Below are 22,174 nucleotides of genomic sequence, written 5' to 3'. Positions count from 1 at the left end.
TGACTTTTAACTGTCTAAAGGTGATATTGTGTATTCGGATAACACAACTCTGGGTTTCATCCATGAGTTGGACCTGTTTCAGAGGTGTGTGAGTTTTGTTTTTGTCTGTATGCATTATATGTTTGTTGATAAACGGCTGATTTAATTTTCTATATATGATAAATAAAAAGCTTTTTGAAATGTACCCGGTAACAGAATGTCTTAGCATGCAGCAATCAGCTGGGTTTAACTGACCCAGTTTGCAGCTTGTAAAAATAAACCAGGGAGGTGACTTTTGGTTAAATCAGACAGTGGTTCGGGAGACTGTGGTCATTGAGATGGCACAGATTTGTTCGGCGAGAGCCAGAAAAAGGCAGCGGATGCCCCAGTTTGGGGGTCCTTGGTGTACGCGGCACAGGCTTAATGGATAGGAGCGGGGGCTGGTCGGCGTGGAGGTGTGCTTGGGGGGTGGGGGGGGGGTGGCACGGATGAAGTCATTTATCCTGCTCTGAGCTGCAGGTAGGTAGAAGCAGACACCCAGACACACACACACACACACACACACTTAGACGCAGTCTGTTCAGTTGTGAGTATTCCATTCTCCTGTGGCCAATACAGACATTGTCCCTGACCTTCAAATGTATGAGTACTAGTGAGAGTGTGTCATTATATGTTTTGTGCACTCTAGTGCATACATGTTTGTGTGTGTGAGTGTGCATGTGCATGAGCATGTGTGTTTGTGTGTTGTATTTGTTGTGGATAAAGGACAGCATTTGTCATTCTTACCCACTTCTCTAGCAGTTGCCTGGCCTAGATCTCTCACTGGCAAAGAGAATGAATGAGCTACAAATCTCAGCACATGAACACATACCTACTCACAAGCACGTACATGTGCTCTCTCTCTCTCTCTCTCTCTCTCTCTCTCTCTCTCTCTCTCTCTCTCTCTCTGTCTCTCTCTATCTCTCTCTCTCTTTTTCTCTGTCTCTCTCTCTCTCTCTCCTATAGACACACAAACACACAGTTTTACTCAATACATCTTGCTGGAAGTCCAACTACCGGATCAGGGATTTGCCATCTAAGGAATCCTGTTTTATATAAAACAAGTCAAGGGAGAGATGTGGTCACTGACTCTATACAGTATGTTGCTATACATTTAGGTAAGGCCTTAAAGGCACAGTATGGTGAAGCATTGTGTTCCCCAGATTTCCTATTCATTCTTTGATACTTCTTCCTTTTCAGGTATTCTTATGCACTTGTTCACGTATTCTAGTAAACAAATGCAATGAAATGCCATAGAAAAGGTGCAACATTTCTTTCCTGAGTAGTTAATGCACAGCCACATAACAAAACACACAATTTTTATCATGGCTGTAGACCTATATCATTGTTGTCTAAAAACATTTCTTTTGTAAACAAAGACTAGCAACTTTAATGTTTTACAATATGAATTTCCATCTGTATACCCAGTTTTAGGTATGAGATTGTGACTCGTTGTTAAAATTCCACTAGTAACGTAAACATTCAATGAAACAGGATATGAGTTGGCTTCAAAAATATCATACTTTGTTTTGTTAGTCTCAAAAACTAAACATAGAACAAAAAATAAGTAAATTTGTGTTTGGTAGATACATTCTTTGTTGTAACAATGCTTCTTGGCAATACATCTTATACCGTTGGAAAGCCTGTTTAGTGCCCTTTTAAATGGTGCCACATTTGTAAGGAACATGCATTTGTGGGATGAGCAGCACAGCTGAGTATGTGGGGTGCGCCCATGAAAAATGTGCCAATATTCTCCTATTCTCCTGTTTTTTCATGGGGACAACCCACATACTCAGCTCTGCTGCCCATCCCCCAAATGCATGTTCCTTACAAATGTGGCACCATTTAAGGCTTTCCAACGGTATAAGATTTATTGCCAAGAAGCAATGTTACAGCAAAGAACTAATCTACCAAACAGGAGAATAGGAGAATTTTTTGCACATTTTTCATGGGCGCACCCGACATGCTCAGCTGTGTTGCTCATCCCACAAATGCATGTTCCTTACAAATGTGGCACCATTTAAAAGGGCGCTACACAGGCTTTCCAACGGTATAAGATGTTTTGCCAAGAAGCATTGTTACAACAAAGAAATAATCTACCAAACACAAATTTCCAATAAGCTGTTTAGTAGTGGCAGAGAAGATTTGGCACATTTTTCATGGGCGCACCCGACATACTCAGCTCTGCTGTTCATCCCCCAAATGCATGTTCCTTACAAATGTGGCACCATTTAAAAGGTAAATAAACAGGCTTTCCAACGGTATAAGATGTATTGCCAAGAAGCATTGTTACAACAAAGAAATTATCTACCAAACACAAATGTCGTTACTTTTTGTGCTATGTTTAGATGTTTTGACTGTCCAGTCCTGAAGCATTCTGAGGGCGCGGGCAAAATTAAACTTTTTTTATGCGTCGCCCACGATACTCACGTTTTTCACCAGATGGCGCTAGTTTTCAATTTTCTTATTTGATAGGCTTATGCAACAATACTCCAATTGTCTAGAAAACACTATGCAAGACCAATAACAAGTATAATTGTCAAGGTCACTAGTCCAACATATTTGAGGAAGCACACTTATGCAAACCTACATTCGGATGCCGTAGCCATCCACTTGCGCCACCTCACAATCTCCTGGAGGCAAATCTTAAATATAAGCCTGCCTATATGTAGGCCTTGTCATCCCAGTTTTCAATTGTCTATCTCACTAAAATATGAATTTGCTCCTGTTTTTTTTTTTTTTTTTTTTTACCAGGTTGCAGCTTTTATTTTACTGAGAAGAGGAAATCTGATTAGGCTAAGAAAGCCAAAGTTAGGACAGTCAAGTAGGTTTCAAATAGAACTACCCTGCCCTTAACCAAAAATTCATATAATTGGTCGATAGCCGTTGTCATGTGGACTTCGACTCTGACCTATGGGTCTGTTATCCTATTTTTGCGGACGTTTCCGATATGAAGGAGGTGTGCTGCCCTTATCAGAATGCCCGATTCTGACGCAGTCACTTTGCCTTGACCTCAAGATAGCTTCTCCTTCTAATGTGTTTCTGAAGGAAACGTCTTCTCTGTTAATAGACTATATCATAAACCATCACAGTCACATGACTAGGGAAACAGGCGAACGATTATGTAACAACATGTCCGCTGTCTGAGCGAAATCATCGAACCACTCGCTACTCCATGACGCCACTTCCCTGGTGAAGGAGGCGTTGTCCCATACTGAAGCGTCACTCTTCTGCAGAAACCGGCTATTCAGTGAGGGTACCCTGTACATTACGACGAGCTCTGGTACAGTCAGTGGTGACATAGTAAGCCTAATTGTTTTAGTTTAGGGTAAGTGTCGTGTTTAGTGAAATTGTTTTAGATAGGCCTGGAGCTGAACCGTATATAAAATGATAAAGAACGGATACCATCAGACTAACATTCCTGGGAAGGACGCAGGAGCAAACCCAGGCGTCTGCAGCCCAGAAAAGCGACGTCGTATTATCCGGGTGTGGTGTGATGGCTGGTGAGTGACTTGAAAGTGTCAGCGATAAGGGTATCAATGACTTTTAGGTCTTAATGCAGCAAGTAAACGCTCTTCCGTGAACTTAAGGGGTATCTTCATTAATCTGCGTGCTGTCACGGCATAGACCGTAGGCTATTCACTGCGAGTCATGTGTTCGGCATGACAGAAACGTTGTATAGAAACAGCAGTTCACCCTTGATTGCAACCACTAACCGTTGGATACTCTTGAATAAACAAACGGTAGGATACAAAACAAAACTATTAGTCCTACGGGGATGAATTTCTTTAGGCTTCATTTTAAATTATTTTCGCCTAGTTGAGCTTGTTGTTGTTTTTACGACGCATGCCTAGGGGTTTGACTAATACCATCTATGTATGCGATGGTGTGTCAGAGGTCGAACAAAGCTGTTTTTATTTACCCTCGGCACGGACAAACATAATTTAGGTTACATCTCACTCTGGAGATGGGCCAAGGCGACCACCATAGCAGCGCGCAAGATCATCGGGTGCTAGCTGCTCATGCCAGCCCTCTATCCTCACCTTCAAGTCCGTCTCGGTCGCGCAACTAATCCCTCATAAAGAGGTGGTGAGTGAGAGAATGAGGTGAGACTGATAAACAACACATCTTTATTGTCAATAGCACCTATCAGGCTATTGATTTATCTTCTGCAGGACAACTAAGTGCTTCAACAGTGTTATCATCCCTATCGTAGACCATGATCAAAGTATTTGACACTGTTAAACTGTAAGGTCAACTTTAATAATTTAAACATGAATGTACACAGCCTGATTCCAATAGCAGAGAGTTTTTACAGAACATGTGGGTGAGACTGTGTTGATCCATGCTAACATGACAGTGTATTGAGGGATTTTTTTTTTTACAGAATTGGTTGGTTGGTTTTGTTGGTGGGGCAGAGAGCTGAAATGCCTCCAGTGATGCACGATGCCTGCAAGTCTGTGAGTGTGTGTGTCTGTTTGTGTACGCCTGCATTTAGACACAGTGCTGTGAGGAAATGTAATGACCTTATGTGCAGGTGCTGGCTGCAGGTGAAAGCATGAGAATTGGTGTGTGAGTGTGAGGGTGTGTGCAGGTCCGTTAGTGGCAAAAATGTGGTGGATTCCTTTGCTGAAGGCCTGGATTACTCTGCTTTCTCTGGGAGGATTCCGGCTGGGTCGGCCCGGCTGCCTCGCTGCTGTGTGCTGGAATGTAGCGGAATGTTTGACATGCCAGAATATTAACCGCTGCGATGAGCGCTCACAGAGGGGCTGGGTAAACACACACACACACACACACACACACACACACACACACACCACACACACACACACACACACACACACACACAACAACTGTAGACCCTGTAACCTTGATATCAGACAAAAAACACACCTGCTCATTCACTCGATCAGTCACGCACACCAAAAGAGTTTGCATCACAAACATTCACTCAAAAGACATTGATGTTGCAAAGATTAGTTATGATACTATTTGGCTAAGTTATCTTAGAACATTATTCATACACATCACCAGTGGTGTAGTGGTCCCTGGAGTAGTGGGTATACTCTTAATTTTTTGAAGCAGCCCATACAGCACAGGATAAACGCCCTGTTTTGAGAAGTGGGTATACGCAATGCTGACTGAAAAATAAGTGGGTATACTCCGTATAACTGCGTATACCCTGGACTACACCACTGCACATCACTCACTGTAGCATAGTGAACAGTATTATACAGTAATGTCTCCTATCCAAATAAACACACAGGTTGGACAGGGTTGGGTTAGGGTTAGCCCTGGAATTTGAGTGAGACTGAGTGTGGCCCTGATCTCGCATGGATCCATGCCAGAGCCGGGCCAGAGCTCAACTGATTCCGCTCAGAGTCCGTCTGGATGTCATCATGCCTTTGCAAATTGCCCCTTTCCAATCAACACCTGGAGACTCCAGATTGTCCAAGGCAAAGAACACAGCGTCTCAACCAGGTCAAAGACCTCACACGTCAGTGACTGGTGAGACAAGGACCCAGGACACGTCACACACTTATACACACCACAACGTTCTGTGTACATTGGACGCATGGACAGTGGCTACACTATCTACACTCCCTCATCGTCCTCCTAAACAGTAATGTGGTAGATTCTCATTCACATTCTCAATTTTCCACATTAGATAGTTTAACGATGACTGAGCATCTTTTGGAGGTAGGCCTAATACAGGAATTCACAAAAAGCAAACAGGAAAGTGTCACAATTTTTGTATTATTATTATTACAGTTACATTTATGAACAAAAATAGAGTTTTGAAAGGAATCAATTTTTAAATAGCGAAAATGTTTGCGATGGAGTGAAATGTTTTAAATATTTTAGAGCAGTATAGTAATAGAGCAGTAATATTGATCAAAATGATAGAATGATAAGGTGCTTTTGCCAATAAATGATGGCAGGTTGTGTCATACCTAAGTGCAGTGGAATACCTGAGACTCCTCACCTTCAACCCAACCCCACCCCACCCCCCCACTCCCACCCCTCCCAACTGAAAAATGGTCTGAGGTCTAATCAGGCAGCTGATCAGCTGGAATCTGGTTTGATCACTGTCTTGTGATTTACACAAGGTCATGATCTACCCAGTGCTGTCGTGTGATTTACACATGATCATGATTTACCTTGGCCTCCATCTTCCCCTTGCTGGGCCTCTCCTCAAGCACACAGGCGTGCTCAGTCTGCCCCAGGTCAGCGTGACCGAGGGTAGCAATGGCCTGGGTGTCTGTTAACTCTAGTGGTTAATATTTTATGCCTGATGTCACTTCTCCACTGATCCTTGCTTGGTTGCTGAAGGGCACACCGGCCCCAAAGAAGACTCTGTTCTCTAGTTACACACTCCAAGGAAAACCACAACCACACACACAACCAAGAATCAACCACGCACACAACCAAGGGCAACCAGACACACACACACATACATGTAATTATCAGTTAATATGAGTGAGATGTTGATTTAATATTTATTATGTATCACTGGTGTGGGCCAGAAAGCTGAGTAGAGGGTTATGTAACTCCTCAAGAGAGCTAGTGTGTGTGTGTGTGTGTGTGTGTGTGTGCCTGTGTGCGAGACTCACTTCTGAAGATAAAATTGAGAAAATGAGCACTGGGAGCCTGCTTGTGTGGCTGTGAATTCTGCAGACGGCTTATTAAAATATTTGCTCTAGTCGCTTTAGGACACTATTGCAATAAACTCCTAGTCCCCTGGGTCAGTCAGGTCATGGGTTCAGTGAAACAGATCTCTCCCTCTGTGGGGATAGATCCCACGGTTTCTGTTTTAGCCCAGTGCTGTATGGTTTACTGCTCTCCTCTCTTTCTCACTTTTAAAGGTCCTGGGTTCACCTGCTTTTCGGGCTGTACAACCAGAGGGGATCAAACTTAACTTTAAACTGTTGTACTGGGACTCTACTCAGAAAAGTGAAGAGTTAATGTTCCTTACCAAAAACTGCTACCTGCTACCTGAAACAAGTGTCAGCTATTCAGTGACTAAGTGAAATTATATAATCATGCCATGTATAGTTCAGTTTGCTCTCAGTCTGATATGAAATGGCTATGCCCAGTACAGCATTGTGTTGACAATTTACAATCATAAATAAATAAATATGGTGACTTAATTCCAAAGCTGCATCTCTATTTCTCATAGGTGGTGGACAGCAGAGGGCCTTAATGAACTAGTATTAAAGCGGAATAGTGTTGAGTAAGCAGTCTTAGCAGTGATAACTGCTGCACCATTGAATACGATTCATAGTGTTATTCATTTGTTGTTATTGTTGTTGTTAGTCTTGATTCATTTCTGACATGATCCTTACAGCTACCAGGTATTGATTTGCATACATGTACACATTGTCTAGCAATATTGTTGCCTATTCTCTTGTGTTTGTTCCAGGAGAACATAACATTTCTGTGGAATAATAGTTGATATTATGAGAAAATTGTTTGTTAATACAATTATGATTCAATTTTTCCATAAAGAAAGGCCCCTGCATAGGCGTAAACTAAATCTATTATCAAGGCAGCAAATGACACATTGTTAGTTGAGGTGAGTTGTCACTGTGAAATGAACTTTGCTTTCTTCCACACATGGTACACTTTTGCTCTCTCTCTCTCTTTCTCTCTCTCACTCTCTCTCTCTCTCTCTCTCTCTCTCTCTCTCTCTCTCTCCGTCACTCTCTCATTATGTCTCTGTGTGTGATGGGGAGACAACTATCGTGACCCTAGATTAAAGAAGATTACCTGCAGGTTGTATGTTAATCCAATTACAGAAGAAGCTGGAAGTCAGATTCATAGTGGGCCACTTGTTCAGGGATCTAAACACTGTTCATGAGAAGAAAAGTAGAAATCAGTGCTTGTGTGTGTTCATGTATGTGTGTGTGTACATGTATGTATGTATGTGTGTGTGTGTGTGTGTGTATGTGTTTATGTGAGAGAGAGAGAGAGAGAGAGAGAGAGAGAGAGAGGGTGTGTTTGTGCTTGTCCATCCATAGCGACAGAGTAGTTTTGTAATAGTTACCAGTATAAACATGTTCATCAGCTGTCACTGGAACGGCAGCGTTACTGCATTCTGTCCCAGTTACTGCTTTGAGCATATAATACACAGACAGTTACACAGATGGGAGATAACGTGAGATTACAGAAGGGGGCAGCGTCTGGGGCCTGAGGCAGCACCACGTTCTCTATCATTGCCCATTTGGTAAAAAAAAAGTAAATGCACAAATTACTTATATTATTAAACATGGCCGTACTGTACACTATGTATTGTGATAAAAGGAAAGTTGTCAGTGTGTCGATAATGTTTTCTTAGCGTTGCTAATGTAATGATAATAGCGTAATAAACCATGTAAGAGGATGTCTTAGCTGTGTTTTTACAATGTCCTTAAGCTAGACACAATAATAGTGTTAGCTGCCAAATCTAAAAAGCCAGATTATAACAAGATTTAACAATAGTTTAGAAACTATTTAGAAATTCTTTCGGTAACACTTTCTATGAAGCCCAGCGTTATAAGGCCCTATAAGGACATTATAAGGGCCTTAATAATGACTTATAGCGATTGCTACAATGACTTATAGCTACTTTATAACTACGTATAATGTCTTCATGATGACTCATAATCACCTTTATGATACATTAAATCAGTTCATTATGAATGGTTATAATTAAAGACGGAATAATGCATTATAAATATGTGACTGTCGGGTAACACTTGCTATGAAGCCTGCCTTTATAAGGTCCTATAAGGACATTAATGATGACGTTTAAAAGTAGCTATAAGTCATTGTAGCACTCTTTGTAACTATGTTTAGCATCTCCACAATGACTCATATCCACTGCTCTGAAACATTATGTCAGTTAATTATAAATGGTTATAATCTAAGATAAAATGATGCATTATAAATATGTGATCATAGGTTTGTGTGGGTAATCATGAATCCTATGAAGCCTGCATATATGAAGCACTATAAGAACATTCATAATACCTTTAAAAACTAGTTAAGTCATTGTGGCACTCATTATAACTATGTATATACAGTACTGTGCAAAAGTTTTAGGCAGGTGTGAAAAAATGCAGTAAACTAAGAATGCTTTCAAAAATGGAAGTGTTAACAGTTTATTTTCATCAATTCTTCATAAATTAACAAAATGCAGTGAAGGAACAGAAGAAAATTCTAAATGAAATCAATATTTGGTGTGACCACCCTTTGCCTTCAAAATAGCATCAATTCTTCCAGATACACTTGCGCACAGTTTTTGAAGGAACTCGGCTGGTAAATTGTTCCAAACATCTTGGAGAACTAACCACAGATCTTCTGTGGATGTAGGCTTCCTAAAATTCTTCTGTCTCTTCATATAAACCCAGACAGACTCGATGATGTAGAGATCAGGGCTCTGTGGGGGTCATACCATCACTTGCAGGACTTTCTGTTCTTCTTTAAGCTGAAGATAGTTGTTAATGACATTGGCTGTATGTTTAAGGGTTATGTTCCTGCTGCAGAATACATTTGGTGCCAATCATACGCCTCCCTGATGGTATTGCATGATGGATTAGTATCTGCCTGTATTTCTCAGCATTGAGGACACCATTCATCCTGACCAAATCTCCAACTCCACTTGCAGAAATGCAGCCCCAAACTGGAAAGGAACCTCTACCATGCTTCACTGTTGCATGCAGACTCTCATTATTGCACCTCTCTCAAGCCCTTCGGCGAACAAACTGCCTTCTTCTACAGCCAAATATTCCTAATTTTGACTCATCAGTCCAGAGCACCTTCTGCCATGTTTCTGCACCCCAGTTTCTATGTTTTCGTGCTTAGTTCAGTCACTTGGCCTTGTTTCCTTGTCGGGGTAGAGCTTTTTGGCTGCAACTCTTCCATGAAGACCACTTCTGGCCAGACTTCCCCGGACAGTAAATGTCTGTACCTGGGTACCACTGGTTTCTGCCAGTTCTGAGCTGATGCCACTGCTTGAAATCTTCCGATTTCGAAGGTAAATAAGCTTGATGTGTTTTTCATCAGCTGCATTAAGTTTCCTTGGCTGACCACTGCGTCTACGATCCTCAACGTCTTCTTCAAAAGAGCTTGAACTGCACATTTTGAAACCCCTGTCTGCTTTGAAATATTTGTCTGGGAGAGACCCTGCTGATGCAGTATAACTACGTTGTGTCTTGTTGCTGTGCTCAGTCTTACCATGTAAATGGATACAAAATAAACATTTATTGTTTACATTTTTCAAAGCATTCTTAGTTCATAGCATTTTTTCACACCGGCCTAAAACTTTTGCACAGTACTGTAGGTCTACACGGCACATCATAACCACCTTTGTGATATATTATGCATATTCATTAATGGTTATTAGTATGGTGACTAGGCTGCTATACAGAAATTTAATATTATAAACTTTTAGAAGATCCTATAAGTGGACTTTGTCAGCTTTAAGTAAAGTGACAAAAGGGTGGTGTTGTTATGAACAGATATGAGATTATATAAGTGTACTTTGTCAGCTTTAAGTAAAGTGACAAAAGAGTAATATAAGTAGTAAGATAAGGCATTATGAACTTGTTAATAGTGCTGACAGTAAATACAACAGGATACAGATGAAAACCCTTTTATTTAAATCAGCACTGGCTGAACATAGCCCAGAACATAGCAGTGGCGGTCCGTGCATTTCACGACTGGGCCTTCAGCGATGTCCTACCACTGATCTCAAAAAGAAACTTTTGAGATCAGTGTGTCCTACACGATGTTAAACTGAGTGAATCCGCCTCCTAATACCATCATTATGACGCCATGGCTCTAGAACCATTATATTTATACAGAAAGGCAGTGAGTACCTTAACATAGTCGAGTACAACAGACTTTATTAATATTTCCGGAGCATTTAAAATCAATACACCCGTATTAACAATACATTAAGAGTAGTAAACTCTCAGGTATATGATCGCTTGCTGTCACAACTTAAAAATAAAAGGCGATTTTCAGGGATTAGTCTACAAAGTTTTATTAAGTCCACCGAAAGCTTTAACAAGTTTGTCCACTAAACATCGCATTGTCCCACCTGCAAAGCAGTTTCATTAAACTTCCCATCCTCACGATATCCAGTTTTTCTTGAAAGTTCCGTCTTGAAAATGGCGTTGTGATTGTATCAAAAACTGGAATTATCAAGTTGGTGTAAACTAGTTTATGAGTTGGTTAATGTAATTATATTTAGTCTTACCAATTGAAACAACTAAACTAGCATAAGCATGTACGTCGTTTTCGCATTAGCCAGCTAAACTGAGCACTGAAGCACTGCACCGGTCTGCCTCAGTATCCAATCAAAGGACGTTTACGTGTCACGTTCAACGCGAGGAAAGAAATCTTCCGGGCCTTCTAGAAGGCCCAGTGTCGCCAACTCGAAATCCGATTGGTTGTCACAACTGTCTGTTTCAGTTCATTCAACTTAAATTAAATGAAACAGCCAGTTGTGATAACCAATCAGATGTACACGGGCCTTCAATGTGAATTATGAAGGCCTCAGGGAAGATTTCTGTTCTCGGGGAAGATTTCACGGAGCGTGGCAACACATGATAGCTGAAATATGATTGGATGAAAGCTCTAACATAAATTAACAACGCTGGAAGTTATGAAATGAAGATAATGGACTATAGGGAATAATTGAATACATATTTATGAAAAGTAAATATTAAAATTAAATGTATTTTATTACATTTATTTTCTGATGATGTTTAGGCCAGCAGAGAAGGCCTTGAAGGCCCTGACGGACCACCACTGGAACATAGCATTGTAAGGGTGTTAAAAATAAAAAAACAGCAAGCCTTCTGTAGACAACTTATTGATGTGACATACGGTATGACATTTTAATGGACGGCCATCAGGAGCAAGTCCCCATCAGTTTTCATCTTGCTTATTTTTTCTTGGATTTCTGGTGTCACAAGGGAACGGCACCTAGCAATATAATAATCTTATATCCCTTTTGCATAATATATCACAAAGGTGGTTATGATGTGCCGTGAAGACCTATATACATAGTTATAATGAGTGCCACAATGACTTATCTAGTTTTTAAAGGTATTATGAATGTTCTTATAGTGCTTCATATATGCAGGCTTCATAGGATTCATGATTACCCACACAAACCTATGATCATCACATATTTATAATGCATCATTTTATCTTAGATTATAACCATTTATAATTAACTGACATAACGTTTCAGAGCAGTGAATATGAGTCATTGTGGAGATGCTAAACATAGTTATAAAGAGTGCTACAATGACTTATAGCTACTTTTAAACGTCATCATTAATGTCCTTATAGGACCTTATAAAGGCAGGCTTCATAGCAAGTGTTACCCGACAGTCACATATTTATAATGCATTATTCCATCTTTAATTATAACCATTCATAATAAACTGATATAATGTATCATAAAGGTGATTATGAGTCATCATGAAGACATTATACGCAGTTATAAAGTAGCTATAAGTCATTGTAGCAATCGCTATAAGTCATTATTAAGGCCCTTATAATGTCCTTATAGGGCCTTATAACGCTGGGCTTCATAGAAAGTGTTACCATTCTTTCTTTTTATGGTGCTCTTCCCCTTTAACCAACCATCATGAGAGACATGCAGGACAGGCTAATTGGGCACAACCCTTACAGTGATGCTCACCTCGAGTTCCTGCTCTGATTGATCGCATTTTTGACAAAGGTGTGTGTGTGTCTGAGGTTATGTTATATACATGCGCTGCATCCATCACACTCTGGTCTCCTCTCCTCTGCGCTGTGTGGTAACCGAAGCGTCTCCTGGGTGATGTACTTCCTGCTTGCTGTGATGTTTCCATGGTGCTGGTGCTGACCAGCTGTGTGGTTTGTGTTCTCCGCCCCTGCAGTTATGATATGGTGCATTACGGCCACTCCAACCAGCTCAGACAGGCCAAGGCCATGGGGGACTACCTCATAGTTGGAGTGCACACAGACGGTAAGGACACTCTCACGCATAGGCCCTCAGACACATCTGTCATCAACATAGCCAAATGATGACAAAACCCTATGGTTTTTGGCTTGATATTTAAAAGCAGTGGCCTGTTTTAGTCATTTCACAATTTTGCTAAACACAGTAAAAACAAGAACACGTGGACAGACACATAACCACACTTAGGCAAACGCACACACACACAGAGAACACACACACACACAATATGTTGTGTGAAGCAAAACAACCACAGTTAACACTTAATTGTTGTTGTGGCACACAGATGAGATCTCGAAGCACAAAGGCCCCCCAGTGTTCACGCAGGAGGAGCGGTATAAGATGGTGCGAGCCATCAAGTGGGTAGATGAGCTGGTGGAGGGAGCTCCATATGTCACCACCCTCCAGACGCTCGACAAGTACAACTGTGATTTCTGCGTGCATGGAGGTAAGTAAGCACACCCAGGCTCACGTGCACATACACACACACACACACAAACACACAAACAGACAGACACAACGATACAGACACTCACTGTTTTTTTTTTATTAATGTGCTACAGCACCGGGACATGAACATAGCTGCTTAGAAGGTGATATCAGTGAGGAGTTTCTCAGTTAAATGTGGCTGAGAAGTCATGTCCATTCTTTACTGCATGGTTTAATCTCTTTCAGATGACATCACGCTCACAGTAGATGGCAAGGATACATATGAAGAGGTGAAGAAGTCTGGAAGATACAGGTGTCTAAACACTCTCAACCACTTTATGACACACACACACACACACACACACACACGCACACACGTATGCACATTCACATACACTTACAAATACGAAACACACTGACTCAGCTGTCATAGCCATAAGTCATTTATCTCTGTTACACATAGTGGCAGAGATGGGCAGTGGAGAGATTAGATTACCAAAACCATGCAGGATATTTTTGTATCCAATTAAATATGTATTATAGCAGATATTGGCACTAAAGTATGGAACTTCACCCTCTCTTTCCCTTTTTGAACTCACTAAGTCCATACCCAGGAACAGGAAGTCCATGCAGCGGTAGAATTGCAGTCAAACACAAAAAAAAGGGAAGCAACGGGCCACATTTAAAAAAAAAGTAGTACTTCAGATCAGATTTAGATTGAGGGATCAGATTGTAAGTCACCTGCCATACACTCCAGACTTCTGGTAATGAGCTGGCTAATGAGCTCACATGGTTCCAGCTATTACAGTTAACGAGGATCACGGTGAACCAGTTGCAATGGCAGGAACCAGTGTTACCATGCCAATCCAGTTGAAGTGAGTTCCAGTGTGGGCGAGGGAACTATGATGTAATGGTGTCAGTAGTTTTAGTGCCCTCAGACCAGTGCCCCTGGGTGACAGTTGTCCTGATCTGCCCCCTTCACCGTGAAGGCCAGTAGAGTTAGCCCAACAGTATTTCACATTGTTCTCTGTCGACCCCAGCAGGGGAGTGTCCTGATCCAGTCTCTCTCTTCTCCCACCCAGAATACTGCGGTTGGACATCCTCCAGTAGTCAGGCTGTTTTAGGTGATAATGACTTTGGCAAGCAAATGGATCCAAATCCAAAAAAAAAAGAAAAACTGTAGGGGTGAACCTTAGTTTGCATGTTGTTACCATACTGTTTTCGTAACCATAGTTTTAAAATATTGTTTTGTCTGATAGTTGTAAGGGGGCCTCCATTTATTCAATGAAATGACCCAAACTCATGACCATTTCTTTAGTGAGTCCCTTGTGTGTGTATCATTCAAATTTTGCAAACAAGGGTTACTCCACCAAGTACTAAATCATGTTTTGCTAGGGGATCAAATACGTATTCCTTGCGATCAAATGTGAATCAATTCATAACTGTTATAAAATACAGTTTTCTGGATGTTTTTGTTGATATTCTGTCTCTCACTGTTAAAATAGACTTACCATTACAATTATAGATCCTGCATTTCTTTGCAAGTGGGCAAACTTGCGAAATCGGCAGGGGTTGAATATTATTTCCCCCACTGTACATACAGTACTCATACATGCATACTCATGATCAGGATTTTCCTTGCCAACTGGTTTAAAATCTCTCTCTTTCTCTTCCTCTTTCTCTCTTACTCCCCCTCTTTCTCTCTCTCTCTCTCTCTCTCTCTCTCTCTCTTATCTTTCCCTGTCTTCTCAATAGAGAGTGTAAGCGGACACAGGGGGTCTCCACTACAGACTTGGTGGGTCGCATGCTACTCATGACCAAGGCCCATCACAGCAACATTGTAAGTTCATATAACAAATGCATACACTTAAAACCACTGACACACACTCTGACACTCACATTCTCTCTTCTTCTGTCTTAAAGGGCAGCTCAGACTACCAGCAGCATACAGACAACTTTGGGAAGGTAGGTGTGTGTGTGTGTGTGAGAGAGAGAGAGAGAGAGTGTGTCTGTGTGTGTGTGTGTGTGTGTGTGTGTGTGTGTGTGAGAGAGAGAGAGAGAGAGAGAGAGAGAGAGAGAGAGAGAGAGAGAGAGAGAGAGAGAGAGAGAGAGAGAGAGTGTGTCTGTGTGGCTTTGGAGTCCATTGACAGTTAATCAGGCATTTAGGGCCCCTACTCTACACTCTCTCGTTCTATCTCTCTCTCTCTCTCTCTCTCTCTCTCTCTCTCTCTCTCTCAATGGCGTGTGTGTGTGTGTGTGTGAGTTAGTGAGTGACTGAGTGAGTGACTGAGTGAATGTGTGTGGTTGTGTTCACACCCTGGCTCTGACGCTTATGTCCAGCTGGACCGAAAACAAAGGGACTTTATTTTGTCTGTGTACGAACTGTAACCCACACACAAACACACATAATACCCTCTCACATTTAGACGCCACTGAATGTGTTTCATCATGAAAAGATCCAACACAAGAAACCTAAATCTCTCTTACGCAAGCAGTGTGTTTCATTTTTGTAAGAAAAGGAGAGAGTGTGAGAAATTCTTTCACAGGACTTGGCCGTTTCTAAGGAATGATGCAGGGACGGACTGGCCATCGGGCATACCGGGCGTTTGCCCGCTGGGCCGGGGTGCAATATGGGCCGATGGTCCCGAATTTTAATTTTTAATTTTTTTCCCCATATAATGGTCTGACCGGCTGGCCCACAAAATTAGTTCATCAGCGGCCCTACTGAAACTGGGCTGGCCCAATCACATCCCCTGGGCTGACCCAACACAAACCCCTTTCGATTTGGACCTGCCTACATAATGCATTAGAACGGTAAACAGCGTGGCCCAATGACATGTTTGACACGCGCACGCTAGTCTGCGGCCCATTGGCCGTCTTCTTGAGTGACTAGGGTCTCGTCCATCATATCAGCAAACACCTTCTACCTTTAGCTAAACTTTGCCATCAGCTCCCGTGGATGACAGTGCTGGTGGCTACAGCCAGGGAGATACGATACAACGACCTACGGTAAGCTTACTGATCATGAATTAAAACGTCTCTAAAATATGTTTGACTTAGAACCTATGTTCTATGGCCAAGTTCGTTTGCATAGCTAAATACAAGACAAGTCTGTAGCTGTTTGCTAGCCCTCAGCCTACTGTACTCTGAAACAGCCAGCCGTTAGCCTACACTCTATGTTGTGTGTTTGAGTGGTGCGCGGTGCCATGTCAATTGTTCCGAAAGCCCAGTATTCCCAAACCCTGGTATTCCGAAAATATGCCAATTTGTCCAGATACCGAATTATGATAGCCCGTTATACGCTCCAGTTTTCCCGTCCCCCCCGAAGTTCAGGAGCGTAGTTCAAACGTTAATGCCACCTCATCAAGCGCGTTTCCTACAGGAGGAAATAGACTCCCTTCTAGAAAAGGGAGCAATACAGCCTGTCCTCTCGGAGACAAGAACAGGGGGTTCTTCAGTCGCTATTTTCATGGAAAATATCGACCGATCTTATACCACCGTATTCTGAACAAAGCTTTAAAGTGTATGATGTGTATTGCATTTAGATTAATTAAGACCACCACCTTAACACACAAACTCTCGTTGAACTCATACAGTAGTAGGTTCAGTGACGTGCGGTGAGACAGCTGTCTTCTGGAGCTTCTGCGAGCCCGTGAATCAATGTTTCGTTGGAATCATGATGTAACGTTGTTGTAGCGGGAATACAGCAATGCTATTTGTATTTTCTAATTGGCAGGTCATATGTATGATTCTAGACTTCGCTAAGCACTGAAGCGACTGAAACGGTGAATTTTGATCACATTCAGCGAAGTTAACAGGTAAAACGGGAGAAAAATAGGGAGTCTTTAGGCCGTCCTGCCTAAAAGTAGGGCGTCCCGTTTCTTCTTATTTTTTAGTAGACTATAGGGCAGACGCCCTGCTAGCTATAAGCCTGGTTGGTGTAGACATTCGAGATTAAAAAGGTGTGTTATCGAATTTAATGGGCCGGTCTGGTTCAAAATGCCCGGGCCGATTTTTTGTCCCAGTCCGCCCCTGGAATGATGTAATAGACTATACTCACCACTAGGCCTTGCTGTAGAGAGACTTTCTCCCAACAGGGTTGTTTCAAAGCTTATCTGGTTTAAATTGATTTGAAAATAAATACATATGTAAATAAACGAAGAAAGTTTATTTAACATCCTCTGCAGTACATGATCTTTGTTAAGTAACCCGTATGAAGTCCCTCATATGCACAAGGGACTGAAGTAAACAGCAGGCTGTTGCATTTATGCCATAACAATTGGGTTTCTTTGAACAGTCTGTTCACTGCATATTTTACAATTACAACAGAAGAACTCAATTCTGTCATACCAGTGAGCTTCTGCACAGTAGACCTACTAACGTTTACTGTAAAACTACTGATTAAGAACTACTGATAAAGTATTATTGAGATAAGTAAGATTAAGTATCATTGCATCCTTCTGATTGAGTTTGACTGTGATTTGATTTGATTTGAGTGTACATTATTAAACATTAAAATGTAAATGCACCCAATTGTAGCCAAAAGGCTAGTTTCCATTGGCAGTCCCCCTGCCAGAGTAGACTGGCTAAAGATAGGAAAGAATTACAGCATAACATTGGAGAGGAGAGGAGAGGAGAGAAAAGACCACCCCCAGACTATGCTCCTAGAGGAGTACAGTGTGGGAACAGTCAAAAATACCTCAGCACATAAGCACATACAACTCAACATACATGAATACAAAACACCAGAGCTACATAAAAAGGCTGCCACTTGCGTTGGCGCCAGGGGTAGCACTTTAGACTTTCTGATTTTGTTGATGGCTGTTCCAGGGCCCGAGGGGGCACAGTCCCTGGACGGGGGTGTCCCAATTCCTCCAGACCTCGCAGAAGATCATCCAGTTCGCCTCGGGGCAGGAGGCACAGCCTGGAGACACCATTATATACGTGGCTGGAGCTTTTGACCTGTTTCGTATCCTTGCTATGTGCCCTGTGTATTTTTGACTGTGTATATGTGTAAATGTATATATATATGTGTATATGAGTCCTATATGGCCCTGCTTTCCTCCTTAACTAGTTGACCCTTCAGACATCGGTCATGTGGACTTTCTGGAGGCTGTGCACAAACTGTCTGATAAGCCATACGTCATAGTAGGGTTGCACTTTGATCAGGTGAGTGAGCTAATTTCCTTTAGATGCCTGCAGAAGGACCTTATTAAGGGCACAACATGTTTTTTTTCTTCTGAGGGCAGCAAGGCCCAGCCTGTTAGTTTCAATTAATGTCTGATTCTTTGTGTGTGAAGCATGCCTGTCTTGTGTTTCAGGAAGTAAATCGCTACAAAGGGAAAAACTACCCTATTATGAATGTCCATGAGAGAACCCTCAGTGTGTTGGCCTGTCGAGTGAGTGCTATTTCATGCTCTTTCTCTCTCTTTTACACTCTCTCTCCCTCCCTCTCTCTTTCTCTTTCTCTCTGTCACAAATACACACACACACACTTTAATTTGATTTTTTTTTAAAAGATACTTTTGAGTATAATATTTAAAGGTAAAAGAAAGGGTAAGTGTTGATACATATGATACATGGAGTTGATACATGGACATGGAGTTGCATTAATATGATGATAAGATTTAAAAAACCACAGACCTTAAAAAGCGTTAAGCAATACAGCTATATCTGTTCTTTTCTCACTAGTATGTGTCAGAGGTTGTAATCGGAGCACCCTACACTGTCACAAAGGACCTACTGGATCATTTTAAGGCAGGTGTTCTCTACTTTCAAAAAGCATTTTATACCAACACATACAACCTAACTCACAAACGATGTAAGTAAACAGCCATTAGTGAGTTTTTTTTATGTCACATAGTTTAGTTGCATAATGCAGACAATGATTTTTCCAATATACCATAAAACATTGGTTCCCAAATGTATCATGGCATGCCTCTGTTTGACAATGACAAAATAAATGTTTCTTTCCCTGTGCTTGTGCAGGTTGACCTGGTGTGTCATGGAAAGACAGATGTATCCCCTGATCGGGACGGTTCTGACCCTTACACAGTAAGCTGGGAGCTGAAACAGGAACGCACACACACACACACACACACACACACACACACACACACACACACACACACACACACACATTTAACAACTATGAAAGAATCCCACGTGTGGACAAGCTAGTAAATGACTGTAAACTGTTGAAGTCGTCAATTTATTGAGATAGTAAATGTCACCCTACTCAGTGAAGCGATCTGTCTCGTAAACGTCCCCCTTCCCTCATATTTGCAGGTGCCTAAGAGGAAAGGCATCTTCAGAACACTGGACAGTGGCAACAGACTCACTACAGATGACATTGTGCAGAGAATAATCAAGAACAGGTACTTCACACATATACGTCTGATAAACAAAAGTTTTTCTCCCAAAAGTTTTACTTCTACTTATTCTTGTCCTATATCCTTGTGTATTTGTGTGTGTGTGTGTGTGTGTGTGTGTGTGTGTGTGTGTGTGTGTGTGTGTGTGTGTGTGTGTGTGTGTGTGTGTGTGTGTGTGTGTTTGTGCGTGTGCGTGTGTTTGGGTGCATGTGTGTGTGTGTTTGTGCATGTATTTGTGTGTGTGTGTTTGTGCATGTGTTTGGGTGCATATGTGTGCGTTTCAGGTTGCTGTTTGAGGCGAGGAACCAGAAGAAAGAGGCAAAGGAGATGGCAATGATCCAGGCCATGAAGAGGCGAGAGGAAGAGAAAGCAAAAGAGAGATCACAGGCTGTGGTGTAGGATTTCTCTGTCCCTCCCTTTCCAAACAGAAGATCAAAGACTGACCACTCCCCATACTAACCACACACAGACACTTTCACTCCCATGCTCCAGATAACACCACACACCCACACCCATCCCCACACACACATACACACACACACACCTGCAACACAGATACACAAGATGCTGTCTTCCTGCCTTGGGTGTTATGCTGTTAGTAAGCTCACAAGTGTATAGTCAGCTCCCACTATACACAAATGTTTAACACACACATGCTTGAAGGCTGTCCTCCACTCTTCTTACCCCACTCTCCCTCGCTCCATCTCTCTTTTTTCCTGATTTGTTTGTTCTTCTTGTGTTTCTCTATCCCTTTAATAGCAAATGAGACTGAGCCCACACATCCCTCGTTCATAGTTCCTAAGTGCCAGTATGAGCAAGAGGGCATTAGATGAGATGCGCCAGTGCTGAAGCGGGCATTGCTCTGGGCAATACACAGAAGCTGGGCAGACTGTAATATATTACAAGTCTTTGCAAGGCCGTACTACCTTCCCCATGAGTGTGCAAGGAGAGTACACTGTCAATGACAAGCACACCTCCAAACAGGAGTTCTCTTTTTAGGCACATTGCACATTTTCATGTTAACTAAAGTATGCTGCGGGTGTCTGTGAAGGTAGGATTTGGAGTACAGCCTCAAAGTCACGTCAGAAAAGGCCTCTGTGGCTGTGGCTGTGTGTGTGTGTGTGTGTGTGTGTGTGTGTGTGTGTGTGTGTGTGTGTGTGTGTGTGTGTGTGTGTGTGTGTGTGTGTGTGTGTGTGTGTGTGTGATGAGCAGACAACTGAATCTGTGGTTATACTGTCAACTCATGAAACTGGAATGGCTCCATGTATATATGTACTATATGTAACTACTACAGATGACTTACTGGAAATGTTCTCAAAATATGCTGTGAGTGGATACATGATCAGCACAAAACACACTGTAACTAATGAATCACTTGTCTGTTGCTCTAAACGGCTCCTGTTGACCTACAGTCAAGTTAAGGATGAATCCTACATAGCACGCTCCTCTGCTTTAACCTACAGAACGCAAGAGGAGCACTGAGTGAAATGTCAATCATCATCCATCTTTTTTTTTCAATTGTATGTAAATGATAGATCTAGATGTCCACTCTACGCACTCTACTGAGTCTTCTTGGTTCATGAGAAACCAGTTTTCCTCAACTTTACTCAACAATGGACACACACAAAGGAGTGAAAAAATGTATTCCTTTTTTAACAGTTTGCATTGTTATTAGGGATATGAATATATATATAGGGGTGGGTAATAATTTGTGAGTGTTTGTTCACTGGAAAAAGTGAATAGGTCTAAGACGTGGGAAGTTGGTCCTAAATCTGTTAACAGACAAACCTTCAGGACTACTCTAGAACGACTCGTGCAGTTCCGTATATGGCCACACGACGTCACCATGTGTCTTACAAATAAGCATTGCACTTCCTCACATAGAAATCTAGGCGGCTAAAATGGAAATTTCTAAAACCTGATGAATGGGTGGTTTTGCTGCCATCCTTTGAAAGCGCAATTATACACATTGTGTGTAAAACTGGCATTAGAAGTTATAATTATGTGGCTATCTCTGTGAGCAGTTTGAGTGATTAAACCCCCACAAAGATTAATTCAATTACAACTAAGCCCTACCCCTGTTCTGTAATCTCAGCAAACATTTAGGACAGGAGCAAAACTGGAGCAGGCTTTTGTAGGGAAAAGTTTTACCGGGGCAGAACAAACATTAACATAAAATACACTTATTCAGCCTGCCAGTGACGGAGGGGGGATCGGTTGATTTTAAACTTAATTTTTGTATCCTCACTCTTCTAAAAGGACTAATCTTTAAAATGAATATACCCCAAGGGGATCACGATGTCAAGACTGCTTGACTGACCATCATCAAGGGACCATCTGTTCATTTTGTATT

General features: G+C 41.8%; 1 protein-coding gene across 1 annotated transcript; it reads left to right on the top strand.

The window, feature by feature from the left end:
* Positions 1-3,295: 3,295 nt before the first annotated feature.
* Positions 3,296-21,291, top strand: LOC308367341 (ethanolamine-phosphate cytidylyltransferase-like). Its single transcript, XM_080841236.1, has 13 exons — positions 3,296-3,521; positions 12,942-13,030; positions 13,308-13,469; positions 13,697-13,763; positions 15,206-15,290; positions 15,374-15,415; positions 18,281-18,419; positions 18,537-18,619; positions 18,772-18,849; positions 19,142-19,207; positions 19,439-19,504; positions 19,739-19,827; positions 20,106-21,291. The coding sequence occupies exons 1-13, from the start codon at positions 3,406-3,408 to the stop codon at positions 20,218-20,220; spliced, it is 1,197 nt and encodes a 398-aa protein (XP_080697362.1). The 5' UTR covers positions 3,296-3,405; the 3' UTR covers positions 20,221-21,291.
* Positions 21,292-22,174: the final 883 nt, after the last annotated feature.

This window comes from Sprattus sprattus (genome assembly GCF_963457725.1).
Source record: "Sprattus sprattus genome assembly, chromosome: 6".
Classification (NCBI taxonomy): Eukaryota; Metazoa; Chordata; class Actinopteri; order Clupeiformes; family Clupeidae; genus Sprattus; species Sprattus sprattus.
The sequence above is the reverse complement of the archived record's forward strand: the minus strand, read 5'-3'. Positions and strand labels throughout refer to the sequence as shown.